At 37.5% G+C, this 18334-nt stretch overlaps 1 protein-coding gene across 4 annotated transcripts; it reads left to right on the plus strand.

Annotated features, from left to right (window-relative positions):
• The first annotated feature begins 9742 nt into the window (after window positions 1-9742).
• oard1 (O-acyl-ADP-ribose deacylase 1) lies at window positions 9743-17859 on the plus strand. Of its 4 annotated transcripts, XM_028796578.2 has the most exons (9): window positions 9743-9901; window positions 12521-12616; window positions 12774-12869; window positions 13027-13122; window positions 14745-14793; window positions 15786-15939; window positions 16061-16119; window positions 16323-16435; window positions 16631-17859. In XM_028796578.2, exons 1-9 carry the CDS (start codon window positions 9834-9836, stop codon window positions 16731-16733), a joined length of 834 nt encoding a protein of 277 aa, XP_028652411.1. In that variant the 5' UTR covers window positions 9743-9833; the 3' UTR covers window positions 16734-17859. The 4 variants fall into 4 exon arrangements, with proteins under 4 accessions (XP_028652411.1, XP_051781544.1, XP_051781545.1 ...); XM_051925584.1 differs by lacking the exon at window positions 12774-12869; XM_051925583.1 differs by lacking the exon at window positions 12521-12616 and having other exon boundaries at window positions 9744-9901.
• Window positions 17860-18334: the final 475 nt, after the last annotated feature.

The following is an 18334-nucleotide window of genomic DNA, read 5'->3' on the forward strand; positions in this document are numbered from 1 at the left end:
CAAACCCTTCAGTTTAATTGGAACACATCTTTTTCTAACTCACACCTTTCTGTTTTATACAATAGCTGAGGTTTTCTTTCTGTGATATTCCTGTCATCTACACACACACGTACACATAGGTTCAGGTAATTCCAGTCTGGGGCACTAAATATGCAGACAGGAGTTAATTATCTGCAAAAAAATTTCTATAAGGAATAAGTCAACAGTGAGTAAGCACAGATGTAAGCGATAAAGCATCTTATTGAGAACGAGGAAACACCACAATCAATGCAAAATTTCACTTTATTGTGTTTTTCACCAGAAAAGTCATGAAAAGTTGCCCAGTGATCTGAGTTAACAACATATTTATGTTTGAGTCGAGTGCATCAGCAGCTTATGGTATTTGCATGATTTCACAAAGTTACTAAAGTATTCATTTTGTGATTTACAAGACATGACCTATGCTATTAGGAGGCATCAGTCTAAAGCGAGTGCTATATGTAAATGTCCTGATGCATTCCTTATTCCTTCAAGTCCCTAGTTATCACCACAGTGAGTGCAGGTGGAGAAAATATTGAGGCTTTACATTCTGAGGTGGTGTGAAGATAATTATCCAGCCTTGATGTTTCTCTGGCCTTTTATAAATTTCACAAAGTAAAACAGTAGAAGGTGCTACTGCCTGTATTTTATGTAACATTCCCAAACTCTAATAATTACTCCTCCAAGCTGAATCTCAGGACAACAAATATCAAGAAGATTTAAGAAGCAAAGGTACAGTTGATGAGAGGTGATTTAGCATGCTAATAGACATGTTAGAACAGGAGACTGTGTAGTGGGTACATTGGAAAGCCACCCCGCCTGGTAGACATGGGGAAGTGTTCACTGGGGTATCATTATTTCATTGATTTTTTTTTTTACTACTCTCGGTGGTTTGAGTTCATTGAGGATTGCTCATTGAGGATTTGTACAAGTTGTCCCATTTAATTAAATGAAAAACTAAACTGAAATATACAATGGTGCATGTAAGGTAAAGCAAAACAAAGCAAAGGCTTGCAGTAGCAATCAGGTCTGGTTCAGAGCTCTGTCAATCTTGAGAGTCAGTCCAATATAAAGTCCTCCAACTGGAAGGGGCGGAGTCAGTGGCCCTCACTGGGCGTCTTCTCCTGGCTGTGGGAACAGAAAGAGACAATACCATTAGCGGTAGTGCCGCCTCTCGTCCTGGGGTGGGATTGCTTATCCAAGATGACTCAGGAGGGTGATCAGCAGGCACACATGCATGACAACATATCAAAATAATATTCTCATAATCACTTAATGCAATTCAGGATTGCTGGGTGCAAAGCAGGAAACACAAATGGACAGGACAACTGGAATATACCCAGAAGAAGACCGATACAGGTACAAGAAGAATGTGACCCAGCACAGTATCTGAACCCAGGATACTGGATCCCTGAGGCAGCAATATTATCCTCTGTACCACTCCTTTAAATATTTTTGTGTGACAGTAAGTCATCTTCTAACCAGCTTAGTCCTGGATTGGCTCATGGGGATGCTGGAGCCATTCCCAGCTAGCACAGAATTGCAAGACAGGAACAAACCATGGACAGGGCATCAGTCCATCACAGGGTGAAAACACACACACGCTAGGGCCAATTTAACATAGACAATTCACCTCACATTCATGTCTTTGGACTGTGGGAGGAAACCTACACAGACACGGGAAGATCATGCAAACTCCATGCAGGGAGGACCACGGCACACAAACCCTGGCGATACCACTGTGCCACCATGCCACTCCTTTGGTGCAGCATTTAAAATGAAATCAGTTTACAACACATTAAAAGTACAAGAGAGTGAAACCATTCCTGCGTGTCAAACAAGCAACTATTTATCCATACCTTTCTATGAACTATTGTTTTTCCATTACAGGATACCTGAAAGATAGAGCCTATTCTGGTAGAACTGAGTATCATGAACAAACCAGTCCTAGATTCACAATACACAATAGATTATCACACTAACAACCCATTCATTCATCAATCATTCATAATAGGCCAGTTTTGAAATACCGTATATACTCATGTATAAGTCGGGTCTTGAAACCCGAAAAATCTATCATAAAATCAGACCCTGACTTATACGCCCGTTCAAAAATACGACACTTATTTATTTCTTTTTTTTTTTACATCTTCTTCCTTCCTCCGATCATGCACCAGTTTCTCAGACATGTCAAATTTTGTTGCAGCAGTTACCAATTTCCTTTGCCACTTCAACAACTTTTAATTTAGAACCAGCTTCATATTTTCTTCTGATCGAACTCTCCATCGTAGATAAGGGATGCTTTTTACAAGAAAGGTGTATGAGGGTGTGAGATACAAAAAACACTAAACAGTGCAAACGTCTCTTTGGAATAGTTCAGGTATTACGGTGTGGCCACGTAGGTACAATACATATAAAAAAAAAGGCAGTGTGCTCCGTGGTTACTCTCTCAGGTGGGTTTTAGCATATCGTAATCTCTTGGACCAATAGCGTGAGTTTTCCACATTCAACTTATATGACCGACATTATAAAATACCGGAAATTATACGGTAAAATCAAGCCCCGACTTATCTGCAGGAGAACTTTAGTGCAAGTATATATGGTTCCAATTAAATTAAGCTGCATGTATTTTGGATGAGGCACTAACCAGAGTATCTGCAGTAAAACCACATAAAAGTAAAGAAAGCAAACTTTACACAAGCAGTGATCAGTTTTGATACCTGAACCTAGATCTTTGGAGCTATAAAGCAGCATTGCTAATAAAACAGCAATGCTAACCACTGTGCCACTTTAACAAAATGCAAGTATTTTTGCTAAACAAACATGTGAATATACATTCCAGAACTGAGAGATAAGAACAAGTCAGAAAACATCTTGTGCAATTCCACCATTTAACCAAAAGGTCTCTGGTAAAGCAGTGAAAAAGCAAACACAGGACTGAGAAATACAGCTCTAAAGATTTTTTTCTGGTTATAATTGGTAATCCCGTGGACCCTGCCTACTACAAAAGACTGAACCAACCTAAGCGCATTTTAGTGATGGGCTTCCCCAGGTCACACTTGTAGTAATTTCCACATATCAGTCAACGAAGCTCAAAAAAGTGCCTTGTCTGCGTACTTAATTTCCTGGTGAGCCAAAATATAAACCCGTTCTTTGATTGTTTTTCACCTTGCTTCCTGCTCAGCAAATGACCTGTGACAGTGAGGACTTAACACTGGTTTTCATGTTTACTCAAAACCTAAAATTCATTTATCCATGTTCCAATTAATTTAATCCTTTTTCGTGCTGTAGGGGGCTGCAATCTGTTCAGGCACCTTTGGGCTTCTGGATGAGTTAGGAAGTTCAAGTTCCAAGGCAAGAAATGCTAAGGTGACAACCTGGCATCCCCATTTCATAATCTGTATCCCCATTTACTTCTCTTTATATATAAACAATAATACAAGCGCCCAATGACACAGAGTCTGCAAAACAAATTAAAACAATATAGTCCCAGTCGGGATTTGTTTTGTGGTCGTTCGGTCATTTACACAGGAGCTCCGTTCGATGTCGTGCTCTGCTCACAGAATCCTTCCTCCTGACTCCTTCCATCAACCCTGTGATTTTTAGGCATGGAAACCAGAAGGGATAGAGTCATGTGTCCTCACTCGCTGTTTTTGGGATAATAACAATAATAAAAAATATAATTATAAGTACCTTTTATTTATATAGCACCTTTCCCATGATGAATAGGAGAGGACATCTCCACCTCTCAACCCAGAGTGATATTGCATACCTTTGAGGAGCTCTGAGTGGGATCTGCAGATGTGCATGCGTGACACGCACAAGTCAGAGAATAACCATGGATTACATGCCAATCCGTTATTGAGCACGCTCATGTACTCGCTCAAATTTGGATGACAAGACAATTGGACTCGCTCATATGCCTTTGGGATGAGGAAGAAAAATGAAGAAAACCCTATGCAGACATGGAGAGAAGGTGCAAACTGTCTACTGAGAAAGATTAGCTGAGACTGAAACCTTGGGGCTATGGAGCGTAGGGGCAGCAACATTAACCTGGCAGGCAGTTTGTCAGCAGTTAAGGCTTTAGTCCCAGGACTTCAAACTCTGATGTTGTGGGTTCAAATTCTCCTACTGACACTGGATGACTATGTGCATGTCACTTCACCTGTTTGTGCTCCAATTGGAAAAACAAAAGAAATACAATCAATTGTATCTCATAACTTGTAAGTCACCTTGGATAAAGGCTTCAGTCAAATAATAAGTAACTACAGTACTACTAACTCCTAAATCATGTAGGACACAATTGTAACTTTATTGTATAGGGATGAATATCTTTTGGGTGGCATGATAGCTTTGTGCAGCTTTATGTTTCAGAGTACCATTATTCATTATGTTTCTGTTGAAAGTTAATCCAGTGTTTTAATAATCCTTAGCAGGCCAGCATGATATTCAGAACTAATCACAGCAATTGGTCTTCACAACACCTTTATGGACATCACAAAGGCCAGTGCTGCTGCCTCAAGTTCCAGGGATCTAGTACTAGTACTAAGTTCTAGCTTGGCTAATGCATGGGGTTTGTATATTATGATTGGGAATATGTTTCTCCAGATATTCTCATATCCTTCTACACACCAGAAAAGCTGTTTCATTGGGTCTATATGATCGGATAAATGAAGAGGGATGTATGTGTGTTAGAGTGTATCCTGTGATGCAATGGCATCCTATCCAGGGTTGGTTGCAGCCTTGTAGCCCAGTATTGTTCAAAGGAGGCTCTGACTCACTGCAAGCCTATAACAGAAAATGCCTAAGCTGCCATTATAGATTTTGCAACCCTGAAATTGAAAAAAGCAGGATGATAAAATGGATGGTTACATACCATATACACTTACTAAGTAAATTATTAGGAATACATGTACACCTGCTTATCTATGCAGTTTTCTAATCAACAAATAATGTGGCAGCAAAGCAATACATAAAATTATGCAGATGTAGGACAGGTGCTTCAGTTACTGTTCACACCAGACACCAGAATGGGGAAAAATGTGATCTTAGTGAGTTTGACCATTGTATGATTGTTGGTGCCAAACCAGTCGGTTTAAGTATTTCTGTAACTGTTGATCTTCTAATATTTTCTCGCACAACAGTCTCCAGAGTTTCCTCAGAATGGTGAGCATCAGTCCTGTGGATCAGAGATGTCAGAGGAACATATCCAGATTGGTTTGAGCTGACAGAAATGCTACAGTAACTTGGATAACCAATCTGTACCACTGTGGTGAGCAGAAAAGCATCTAAGAAAGAGCAACACATTGCACCTTGAGGTGGATGGGCTACAACAGCAGAAGACCACGTTGGGGTCCACTCCTGTCAGCCAAGAACAGAATGTTGAGGCTGCAGTGGGCACAAGCTCACCAAAACCGGACAGTTGAAGACTGGAAAAGCAAAGTCTGGCCTGATGAATCTCAGATTGTAGCATCAGAATTTGGCACCAAAAGTGTGAAATTATGAAACCCAGACTGCCTTGTGTCAACAATCCAAGCTGGTAATCATGGTATAAACATATGGGGAATTATTTCTTGGCACACTTTGGCCTCGTTAATACCAATGAATGATCACTTTAGTACCACAACCTATTTGAAAATCTCAAGAAATTGTGAAATGCATTCATGCCAACATGGACCAGAATCTCAAAGGATGTTGTCAACATCTTGTAGAATCCATGCCATAAGGAACCAAGCCAGTTATGTGGGCAAAAGGAGGCCCTATTCAGTATTAGAATGGTATTCCTAATAGTTTACTCAGTGAGTGCAGTTCAAAAAAAGCAAATGAAGGTGGAGATGTAAAGTAGATGATTATCATTAATTATTATGTTGCAAAATACACCCCCATAAAAAGAGGAAAAAACCTGTTGAACAGTGAGTCACCAGTTACACTGAACTGTATTTATAAATTTACTAAGCTTATACTTTCAGTCTTCCACACAATTGTCCACAAAATACATAAACAAAACTGACTGTGATTCATTGTAATGCAGAAGGCGTTAGCTCATTACTAATGACGCCTTATGTGTGCAGTATACAGCCAGTAACAAAGGCTGTTTTCTCTCTTGCGGCAGACTCACATATTATTATTCTTCTTTTTAAAAGTCTATCACTGAAGTACATGAACTCCAAGTCACAACTGTTTGGCCCACATAATGCTTTCCGACTTTACATCAAAAAAGAAAAAAACCTTGCTATGTCTGCCACCTTGTGGTCAAAAAGAACAACTGGCATTATACAGCTTTATTTATAGACCAGTAACGGCGAACTGCATGATAACGTGCAGTGAATACACTTAACTTAAAGTTTTCATGCTCTTTCTCTGTACATTTAGCATTCGTTTGCTCAGAGGTTGATGAGCTTGCTGCTTCGTGAGCAGCTCTTGTTTTCTCCACCCTAGCGGCCCGCTTCTTCTCTTCTTCCGTCAGCATCTTTTTGCGTTAAAACTGATTAAGTCAGTTTTTGTGTTGCAATTACTTAGTATGTTTTTCTTAATTTTTCACTTAAGCTGGTACTTGAGTGATCAATCTGCCTCAAGAATGATTTAAGATATGAAGAGGTAGAGGAAGTGACGGTGAAGGTGGTAGGGATAAGGACAGCGCCCATATGCATGCGCCGTACGGTCGCCCTGCTTGGCCGCTGCCAAGAGTTGATTCTACAATAAAATAAAATAAAAATAAAAACAGTAATAAAAAATCATCACCCCAAAAGCGGACAGTAGAGGTCATGTAGTATATGTGTACCAAATTTCAGGTCAATAGGTGCAACGGTTTGCAAGATACAGGTGATTTAAAACAACGGACAGACAAACGGAGAGCCACGGTGGCATATTATATAAGAAGATAGAGTGGTGGAGTGAGCCAGTGGCTGAAGGTGCTACTGGACAACACATCATGGAGCGGATGGGCCGCATTCATCACAGCAGCCTCTCTTTTTTTTGCAACTACCTGTAGTCTGCTCTCTACTGTTCTGTGATGTTTCTGATCACTTTATTCAATGTAGTAGGGTGAGTGATGATGTAGCGAGTCCAACTGGGCAAACCCTGTTTAATTTGAACAAAAAGAGTTAGAAATTAAAAACATATGCTGTAAACTGTTGGCTTGACACCTTCTAAGCAGCCCTGGTGGGGTCCTTTAAGACTGCTCGTCTGGAGTTGTCCCTGCTAGTCGAACTGTCAAGTCCAAATGAGATGCCACCTTTTATACCAGACAGACTTGGAAGGGGTGTGGCTTCTCTGGTTCTGTTGCCCTCAAGGGGCAGTTTCTCAGTGCTGTGAAGGAAAAAGACAAGACTGTTAGCAACAGCACACCCTCTCATCCTGGAATAGTACCACAAACCTGAGGTGAGCCCAAAAGTCAATCCTCTGGCGTGCATGCGTGACATCAGGCATGTGGAATCCCTTGCGCTGATGTTACTCAACCAGCAGATAACATCATAGAATAGCTTACTAGTTACTGTAGACTAGTAAATCATTCTCAGCAGTCCATTCCAGACATTAAATGACCTAAGCCTGCTTAGAAAGATGAGCTTGCTCTAGCACAATTCTATACAGTATGTCTGTGTCTTCACCAAATCCAGTCTACTGGGTCCCCAGGTAGAAGTCTGTAGGACTTAATCACCACCACCTTCTTCATATTATAAAAACTGATCTCAAGGGCATCCTGAATATCAGAAGTCAACACTTTTTGTCTTATTTATGTACAGTAGCAGAAGAGCCTCCCTGCACCACATAACAATGTCCTCCAACAACATTTTATATTCAGAACATGTTTAGACCACACAAATCAAATGAAATTATTAATTTTAGCTAATTTTTGTTTATCATAGCACCAGATGGGGGTAACTTTTTGCATGTTGCTCAGACATGCAGTTAAGAATTTTGCAGTACATAATATTATTACTAGTATTCCTACTACTTCCAATCAGGGACATACGGTCATCATGAAAAGTAAAAAAAAAAAAACTAATAATGAAAACATAAAATACATTTGTCCACTGTTCTGCACTATAAAATTGTTTTCTGTATGATTCCAATAATTGTGATAAAATTTTTGTAGTCAAAATTGCTGAATTTGCGCATTTACTCTTCAAATACAGGGGAGAAACATGAGGTGCAGCAGCGATGAGCCTCACCTCACCTCAGACTGACTGCGCTCTCCCTCACACACTGGGTTGATGCATGTAATTGGCGCGTGCCTACAGCTGTCTCTCTGTATGTCGCCAATCTAATGTTTGCAGACACCTGTATTATACACTATGACTTTCCACAGTCAATCTAATATCTTTAATGAATGTGTGTGACATATTTAGTCTTGCTGATTGGACACAAAACCGCAGTGAAAGGCACAAGGTGAGGCAGACAGTATCGTGCCGCTCTGAAGGGGGCGCATGTGAGCCCAACAGGTGCTTGTTGCTGCTGTTCTTCTATGCAGAGGCACTATGCAAAGTCAAGTGCACTTCAGTGGTCCGTTTACTTTTATTTTTTGTTCCGATTGATTGCCGAAATGGAAGATTAAGAATTTTAAAACTAAAGGAAAATGAGGACTTTTACAAGGAAATGACGGAGATTTTCGTGGAGAAGGATAGGCGCATGAACTTCATTTACAAATAAAGGTAAGACCATAAACGGTTTTCAATTTTATAAAAAATGGGATCAGACTAAGAAAAAACAACCCAATAACTAAAAACTAAATTTTGACCTAAAATAAAATATTCTTTTGTTTTTCTTGTTATCCTTTTTGATGAACAGTCTGTATTAAAATTGATTAAAGCATCAGAATTCAAAGCTTTTAAAAACAACTAAATATTTCAATTAAGGTCAAAATTGAAATCCGTTTTCTTGTACACCACTCTATACTTTAAGTTTTTTAAGGATATACTAATTCCAAAAATCCCTCCAGCAATAGAAGTGGACATCAAAATGCAGGGTTGACTGGAAATGGTATGGTCACTTCCTCATAGATCAATTTTGACAAATAAAGCGAAAGAAGTATCATATATGAGAATTAAGAAATGCTATCCATGCAAGTTTTATACCTAAATTTATCCCAGATATGCATTAGGTGTACAGTATGGAGCTTTTGTGGTAAAAAATAATGACTTATTGAACATATTTATTGTAACTCTTTATATTACAAAAACTTTTTAGTGCTTTAATCAAAAATTTTAGACAGAAAATGAATAATAAAAAAAAGAGAATGCTGAAATCCTATTTTGTTTTTACAAAAAGTAACAAAAGTCTAACTAATAAACGTCATTTTACTTGCCAATTTTTTTATTCACAAAATTAAATTTCGCAACAAAGTTCCAAATTATAGTTTATGTATTGAAGGCTTTAACTCCTTTGTATACACCGTAAAAATATTAAAAAGTGAAAGGCAACCAAAACACTAAATCTCTTATCCAAATATAAATGCATATAATTTCTCCTAATAGTTTGTCACTAGTTAGTTAATATTCCCCTACAGCTATTTGAATATGTTAACGTATTGCTATAATGTATAAAATGTATCAGTTAAACTTGTATGGTTACAATAAATAAACTATTTAATTCTTATTAAAAAATATATTCACAGTTTAAATCAACCGCTGCTTTCTGCAGAAGCAGGATACTATGAGAAAGTTCTACCCAATCATATACCATCTTCTGGAGACGTCAATCACTCTCATCCCGCCCTCAAAACAATCAGGAAACCCTGTTGTAGACAGATCTCTCGCGAGAGTCACTGCTCCGGCGTTGTCTACGGGAAGTAAGACAGTGTTTCTTTCGGGAGTAACATGATGGAAATGGAAAAATCCTTAGCGCGAAAAGCTACAAAGACACAACGCGAGCGGCCAGCTTTCCAGTTGAGTAATAAAGTAATAGTGTAATGTGTATTCAGGTCGGGTTCAGGTGTTGTGGTATTTCAATGCTGTGTTTACAGCGCCCCTAGCGGATTCCCACCATTTTTGTTTAGATTGGATTGGGTCGGCTTAGTTTGGCTTTCTTTTTCGGTTTCTCTCCCAAAGTGCGGAGTGCTGCTTTTCACCTGGGGACACTGGCCGTGAGTCACGACTGAGACTCGACTTTTCCGCCTGTACAGAGGTCTGGCAGTGGCCCCAAAATAATTCGAGTTGACGTTACTAGTGTCGCGGGCTGCAAGTCGACGGGTCTGTTTCACTTTCACTGCGTAACAACCATAAGGCGTTGAGCGTAGGTTATAACAATATGAGCAGATTTTTTTCACTTAAAATAAAGTGTATCCGACGAGTGCAAGAAGTCAAAATGACGTTCATTCGCAGGTATGTTAAGTCTGCAGTACGTAACAGAAAAACGGTCGTTTAAACCTTAAAAATAAAATCGTTGTGCGTCGAATAGAGGGGAACCATTTGAGGAGGACTTTAAGGGGTCTCTCACGGGAGTACTACTGCGCATGTGTCCCACGTGCAAGACATCTTAGACTTGCTGGTAGTGAGGCTTTTTCTTTATTGTGCCTACAGATGATGCGAAGCTTCGACCTCAGCCGAGTTGAAAATTTGTTGACATATGCACAGTAAATATTCAGTCACACTGTGCAATTAAAATCTTACTGTGCGTGTTCTTCCGGCGACCAATATACATAAACGCAATACAATTCAATTAACGAGCAAGTAATCAATAGATAAAGAAAAACAAATGTCTACAATAAATATAAGTACAACAGTGCCATATAAGCATACATATCGCAAATACTATCAGTATTACGGAAGCACACACACACACATAAATGTCATAATTCAGATGGTGAATCGAGCCGGTAATTTTCAGTCTGGACCCACGTAAAGCCAGATATTGCGGGTGTATGAGGTAATGGACGGAAATTATTAACAAGTCTGATTGCCTGTGGATAAAACACAGTTTCTGTATTCTTGTAGGTCTTAATTTCACAGCTCAATGGTGGATGTGTGAATAGACCGAGTTGCAGGTGGTTGCTGTAGTTTATAATGTTTAGGCCCTCTCCTGATGACACCTGACATGGTTTTGCCATTCCCGGACACCCTCTTTAGGCCTTCATGGTCCTGTGTAGGAAAGTTAATGATCCAGACTGTGGTGGTGTTGTTAAAAATGCTATCAGTTGTACCCCTGTTAAAGTTGCCAAGGATTCTGGCTGGCATGCCAAGTTTCTTTAGCTTTCTCAAAGTACAAAATGCTGTTGAGATTTCTTTACCGACTGTATAGTGATGTGGGACCAAGTAATATCCTCACTAATATAAACACCTAGAAGTTTAAAGGTTTTTCATTCTCTCCATGTCTGCCTTACTGAAAGATGGGTGTGTGCTGCTGTATCATTTTACATGAGCCCATAATTAGTTTGTTTTACTTAAAGAAGAAACTATTGTACCACATTACCAGATTTACCACCTCCCTCATGTAGGCTGCCTCATTTCTCCCAGTAATCAGCACAATTACTGTGGTATCATCAGCAAATTTGTGTTATGGGTGTTATTCTGAGAGGCCACACCCTAAGGGGTCCCTGACATATGGTGGTTTGCAGAAATCATAATAACCATGAGCTCAACACAGCCAGTGGATGAAGCACACAGACAAGCCCTTGGGTCATTGCATAGTTCTACTTGGACAGGTGCACTAAAAGTGTAAGACCACTCTGTTTATTTTGATCTTATGATAATCATGTAGTCCTTAAAAATGTGCATACTAATATGGGGGACAATTTTCTACTATAAAGTGATGTTTACATGTGTTGACCCAGTGATGTCATATATTGCCATTACAGCAGCCTTTAAGAATACTGTAGAACCGCACCAGTGCTCACCTACACTGAGTGTTAGTGGATTCTTTGCTGTTTACATTGCTGTTTTAGATGGGTTGCTATCATTAGAAGAACTGCTCACTGTTCCCAAAGTATTTTTAATTCATATGCGAATTTGGCAGGCTTGCCATTTTTCTGGCTCTCCCGCAGCTTACTCAGAAGTTGTTTTTTTGCATAATGGGATGCTAGCTCATTCAGTTGATGACTTATACACACGCCAATGCAACCTGTCAGTGCTTTTGCAATAGCACTGTAAACAACAAGAATCCATTGACAATCGGCTGGCAATGCACTGGTGCAACAGTAAAATAAACATTATAAGCCACCACTGATTCATAATTATGTAACAACTTGTTCACATCAGGAGATTTTTACTGTGAGGTAATGTGAAAGGTTAATATTTTTTCATCTGTGTTTGAGGAATAATCGCACTAATGAGCAAAAAGAATAATTGCAGAAGGTGATTGTGGAGCTGGGCACATGTAATAGGGTTTAGAGAATGTGACTACAGTAAGCTTGAGTATTAATGACACATTAAAAGTTCCAGTGTAGAATAATAGTACAGCATTCTGTTTCTTTATTGTTGGATAACAAGTTCCACATTTTTAGACTTCATATTTAATTTGATATCTTCTCAATATAAATTACGTGCATGAATTTCACATTTTTTTATAGCATGAGGGACAGCACAAAACCTCAACCTTGGAAACTAGAAGGCAACCCCACAGAGACCAAGAAGCCACGTGCAGACATCTCACGCATGGCATACAGGTGCAGTATTCAAACTCAAGACGTTGCATCAATGAGTATTTACTGTTTAGAAATATGTTATAGTTAACACATTTGAAACAAAAACATTGCTGGATATAAACAAAATATAATATATGCTCAATATAAATTACATGCATGAATTTCACATTTTTTATAGCATGAGGGACAGCACAAAACCTCAACCTTGGAAACTAGAAGGCAACCCCACAGAGACCAAGAAGCCACATGCAGACATCTCATGCATGGCATACAGGTGCAGTATTCAAACTCAAGACATTGCATCAATGAGTATTTACTGTTTATAAATATGTTATAGTTTACACATTTGATACAAAAACATTGCTGGATATAAACAAAATATGATATCTGCTCAATATAAATTACATGCATGAATCTCACATTTTTTATAGCACGAGGGACAGCACAAAACCTCAACCTTGGAAACTAGAAGGCAACCCCACAGAGACCAAGAAGCCACATGCAGACATCTCACGCATGGCATACAGGTGCAGTATTCAAACTCAAGACGTTACATCAATGAGTATTTACTGTTTATAAATATGTTATAGTTGACACATTAGAAACAAAAACATTGCTGGATATAAACACTGTACTGTATAAGCAAAGAATTATTTATATATTTTAATTGTATATCTGCAGATACATTTTGTCAAGTCAAAATTAATGACAATTATCCATCCTTTTTCAAACCTGCTTATCCTAAGCAGCCCATACAGATTTGGTCAGATTCCAGAGTGTTACAGTATCGAAGTGCTGTGCCCCACCCAGTGTTTAGATATATTACAGTATTTTGGTGTATCTGGTCCATTAGGCTGATGTCAAGCCAATGTACTAGCATCTATAATAACTGGTCAATGAATGAATTTACTGAGTTGTCAAGTCAATTTTATTTATAGAGCACATTTAAAAACAACAGAAGTTGACCACAGTGTTGTACAGCTTCCATAAATACATAGATACAAACAGTATATACAGAAGTCACGAAATACCAGAATTAAAGTTGCTTGTTGTCAAGTACATGTCCTAATTAGACTGTATTCCAAACAAAAGGTACTTTTGCTCCATGATGTGTAAGTATATTGAAAGTGGTAAATGCATTCTTACTATGATGAATATTGGGCAATGAAGACTTATGGCTCTTTTATCTTAATGGTATCCTCTAAGTTCAAGTTTTATTTGCCATCTGTATACATCTACCTTTTTCCCCAAAATGCTTTGTCTGTTACCGTTTTATGAAAAACCTAATTCTACACCAGCAAAGTGAGACACAAGGCAGGAATCAACTCTGGAGAGAATGTCTTGTCAGTCCAATGGTACAATTACGCACATGCCCACAATCATTTACATCAGGCTAACATACAGTTACAAATGAATCTAACATGTAAGTTTTTGTGGTACAATGGAAAACCAGAATGCTGAGAGTAAACTTAGGGAGAATTGTGCAAACACCGCATACAGTGACCTGATCAGAATTATCTTGATTCTTATTTAAATGTAGTATTTCAATAACAATACAACCAAAAAGAAAGTAAGTTATATACAGTACAGTTCACAAGAGTGAGAAAAGATATATGAATACAGTACTGCACAAAAATGTGAAATATTATGTGCTAATACAACTCTATTATTAAAAGATTACAGGCTAACTATAGGCACCATGCTCCAATTATCCATTACCAAACCCACTCAGTCAAGTTTAGGGGTCACAAGGATCGGCTATCCCAGCAGCATCAGGTACCATTCATTGCAGAGCAATAAAATAAGCATTTCCTGTCTATATGTTCTTTCTTATTTAATCCCATATATGTTTATGTGGGAGACAAATATGGATTTTGTTTTATTGTAATCTTGTTTTCTAAAATTTCTGTACTTCCATTATTACAGTGGATTCAAAATAATCTTTTAAATTTTATTTTTGAAAGGAGAAATGCTACTAAGAAACATTTCTTAATGTGTTCAGTGACCTTTCCTCAATATTTCCTCATGTCATTTTTTGCTGTCAGATTCACATTATTTTGTTAATGTTGTAGCTTTCTGTGCTAATTTTTCAACACAAACCTTTGTGAATGTTTTCTTACAATTAGTTATATTTTCCGTCTGCCTACAGAAAGCATCCAGAGCCTTTGAAAGCCCCCATTCCATATGCAAAAGGCAGAGTAAGTAAAACCGTCTCAACCCAAAGTATGTGCAGGCACTAAAAATATATCTGATGCATGAAAGGTCTTTATTTATGTAGAAATGCTTCATGCAGAAATAATCTGAGTAAAGAATGCATGATCCAATAATAGACTTAATTCACTTGATATTTAATATCACACTAGATTTTGGAAATTTTGAAATTTGAATGTGAGTGTATGAAAATGTGTCAATAACAACAGAAGTACATACAGTAAAATGTGAAAGAAAGTTGCTTTTGTTGAAAATTTTATTATTACCCTTAAAATGAGAGTATAAAATTGACTTATCAAGATTAATGCTAATCTCATAACTAACTCTGGCTAAATATCTAGTTTTACATCACATTGGTTAACAAAGTATTACCTCCTCTAACATGCTACTTTCAGGTGCTTACAGTGACAATTTAATTTGTCAAAAATGTGTTCATAATTCAGTTAATTTTGTTTATTTATGTACTTTTGTCCAGAAGGTGGAACCTCCTAAATAAAATAAAATAAGAGTGATACTTCAATGAGATAAAATAAAATTGCTCATAATATATTTTGTCTCTGAGCTAAACTTTATGTGAAATTGTCTTTTGATTAGGAAGTTATCTCTGTTTTATTTCAATTAGGTCCTCGTTTTCCAACCCTTTTGGCTGTTATACCAAAGCAGAAATCTTTCTCTGGATCTTTCCCTGCCCAGTGTCTTTGGAACATATTTTGGTTTTTATCATATGCTTATTCAATTTTCCATTGGAGACTTAGGATTTAGGATGCAGTCCAATAGTTTTTTTAACAGTTACCTAAAATGAGACATTGCATCAGCTATGCAGTTTGCTTTGTTTTTACTGCTTGCCTGAATTGACTTCATTGACCTAACTACTCAAAGTTAAGTGAATCATCTGTTGTGGTCTTCACACTGAGTAGATTATTTCTCTTAAAAAACAGATGTATACAACAGTACAAAACTTTTTAATATGTAATTATAGGACTTTCATCTTAAACATGTGAAAGGGGATCTTTTCAGTTGCCCACCAACAGACGCTTTGGCACACTGCATCAGTGAAGATTGTCGAATGGGTGCTGGAATTGCAGTGATATTCAAAAAGAAATTTGGTGGTGTACAAGAACTACTAATGCAGAGTAAGTTACTTTATGTAAAAAATAATAAAATAAAACTTGTGTGAATAATTAAATTAACATAAGAAGCAATTTTATGTTTCAACTTCTTTGAATTTGTGTTTCTTCATTGTTTCCCTTCTAGAAAAGACAACTGGAGATTGTGCAGTACTAAAGAGGGATGGTAGATTTGTGTACTACCTAGTGAGTTGCCATCATTTTAGCAACACTGCCAAATTTTAATCCATAGACTCAAGTTAAACTGTTAAGTAGTTTTTGAGGTGAATGTGTAAATGGTATCAGTCATATTTTTCACAATGTAAACTTTTCATTATTGTTTGTCCTTACGGTTTTTCAATCAACCCCTTTTCATGCTACACAGTTGACGTTTTTTTTCTCCTGCACAGATCACAAAAATGAAAGTATTTCACAAACCTACATATTCAAGCCTGAAAAGTAGTTTGGAAGCCATGAAGATGCACATTGTCAGAAATGAAGTGAAGAGCCTATCAATGCCTAGGTATAGTGAATTTATCTTGCAGGCACATTTGTGAGCTTTGTGTTAACCTGTCTGTGTTCTTCAGAAAATGACAGTCACAGTGACTTTCAATGCTTTCTTAGACTTTTTGTTTTATTTGAAACATGTGATGTGTGCTGTGTTCACATGCGAAAAATGTAACATCAAAGAAAATCTGACAGTCCTTGTCATTTACAGAATTGGTTGTGGCCTGGATCGATTGAATTGGGAGCAAGTGTCTCGGATGATTGAGGATTTATTCAAAGACACAGATATTCAAATTACTATTTATTCCCTGTAAAACCATTCTCTTGTTGGTGTGTTGAAATGTTGGGGCCAAAAGACTGACTGTATGAACAATTGTTTTGCTGTTTAGTAAGCTGAAGTCAGTAAATTATTTTAAAAGGTGTGGGGTGCTTTCATCTGAGGACTGGTAGACCATGTAGTTCTCAGTTGAATGTTAGGAGTAATGAAGGGGTTTAGTGTCTCTGAAATGCTACTAAGTTTAATCAGGTTGTTTAGTGTTGCTGGTGTCACTTGGGTGCTCCAGCATTGACACTTTGTCAGCCTTGAAGCCCCTGGGACCATTCTATGTTTCGTTTGAAATGTGAAAAACCTTTTTATCACATTGCTTCTTTCTTAAATTGTTCCTTTTAAAGTGTTTCTGGGTTTAGAGGTTTTGTGCAATTTGAATTAAAGGGCATATTTAAAAAGAATGTCAGCAGCCTGATCCTGCTGCCATAGCCAGATAATTGTTTCCATTTAATTATACTTTCCCTGTTGTAAAGTAAGTGTTCTATTCCATTTTAAATGAAGTGCACAGGGTAAGAGCAAAACAGTCTGTTAGTGATTTCACTTGTTAGTTATTCAGCATGCATGTACTGCTTGTGGGTTAGTGTAGCCTTCATATCTGGTATTTTTCCTTTTTAGGTTTACAATGTCCAGGTAAGGAAGAAATACCCCCTTTCTTTGTTTTAACATTAACCTAGTTGACTGTATTTGCATTCTGCAGGAATCTACCCTTTATAACATGTAAACAATCCTCATTTCTCAATCCCTTTGTGGATATCAGAGTGGCTTAGGAAAAGTGAAGCTGCTGTTGCTGCTTGTCATTTTGATAACGGTTCTTGATTTGCTTAAAATAGAACTACAGTAGCTTGGCATTTCACATTAGAGGAAAGTCAGCCAGTTCAGAAGGGCACTGGGTGTTGTAATGAAAGATGTTATTAAAATGAGAGTTGCCATCCTTGAACGTGGGGATTCCCTTTGTCTGCTGGTTTGGTTTTTGCTAAGAACAAATGTTTAATGAGATGGCCAGTTTATGCTTTTGATTGAGTTATTTATTTAAAATTTCTTTCTGTGTAACAAAATACAATACGCTGTGCTATTGTTACAAAAATAATAAAGAGTTATATTTTTATGTTATTAACATACTTGTTTTGCCTCTTAATTTGTCCTTTCAGTTTGATTTTTTTGTCTATTTTTAAATATTTGTAGGGCTTACTGTTGAAGAATGTACACTAGTACAAAAGCTGTGTCCTATAGCAGAGAAATCAATTGTTGTTTGCAGTTTTGCATTCATTTCTAACTGACTGCTTTCAGTTTTTCAACATAAAGTTAAAGATCTAAAAAAGGTCTGAAAAAAATGTATTGCTTTTTTTAAAGGTATGTACTAATTTGCTAAATGTGCAAACACTATATAGCATTTGCAGAGGTTAAATTGTAATTCGGATTATAGTAGAAATGCTAGTTCTGAGCATAGTATCATCATCATCCCATAATAACTTAACTTTACAGCCAGGTTAAAACATGCAGCATCTGTTGATGTGAAAAGTGGGAAATTTAAAGTATGATTGTACCAGAATATACTTTCCTACTAATTAAATTAACTGACGATTGTTG

The sequence above is a fragment of the Erpetoichthys calabaricus genome, chromosome 3, assembly GCF_900747795.2.
Source record: "Erpetoichthys calabaricus chromosome 3, fErpCal1.3, whole genome shotgun sequence".
NCBI lineage: Eukaryota > Metazoa > Chordata > Cladistia > Polypteriformes > Polypteridae > Erpetoichthys > Erpetoichthys calabaricus.

What these genes read in the sequence shown, in the direction of transcription:
- oard1 (XM_028796578.2), top strand. Translation starts at nt 9,834, where the DNA reads ATGATGGAAATGGAAAAATCCTTAGCGCGAAAAGCTACAAAGACACAA. An exon ending in ATCTCATGCATGGCATACAG is followed by an intron (nt 12,870 to 13,026) that starts GTGCAGTATTCA and finishes CATTTTTTATAG; the next exon opens with CACGAGGGACAGCACAAAAC. An exon ending in GTAGATTTGTGTACTACCTA is followed by an intron (nt 16,120 to 16,322) that starts GTGAGTTGCCAT and finishes TCTCCTGCACAG; the next exon opens with ATCACAAAAATGAAAGTATT.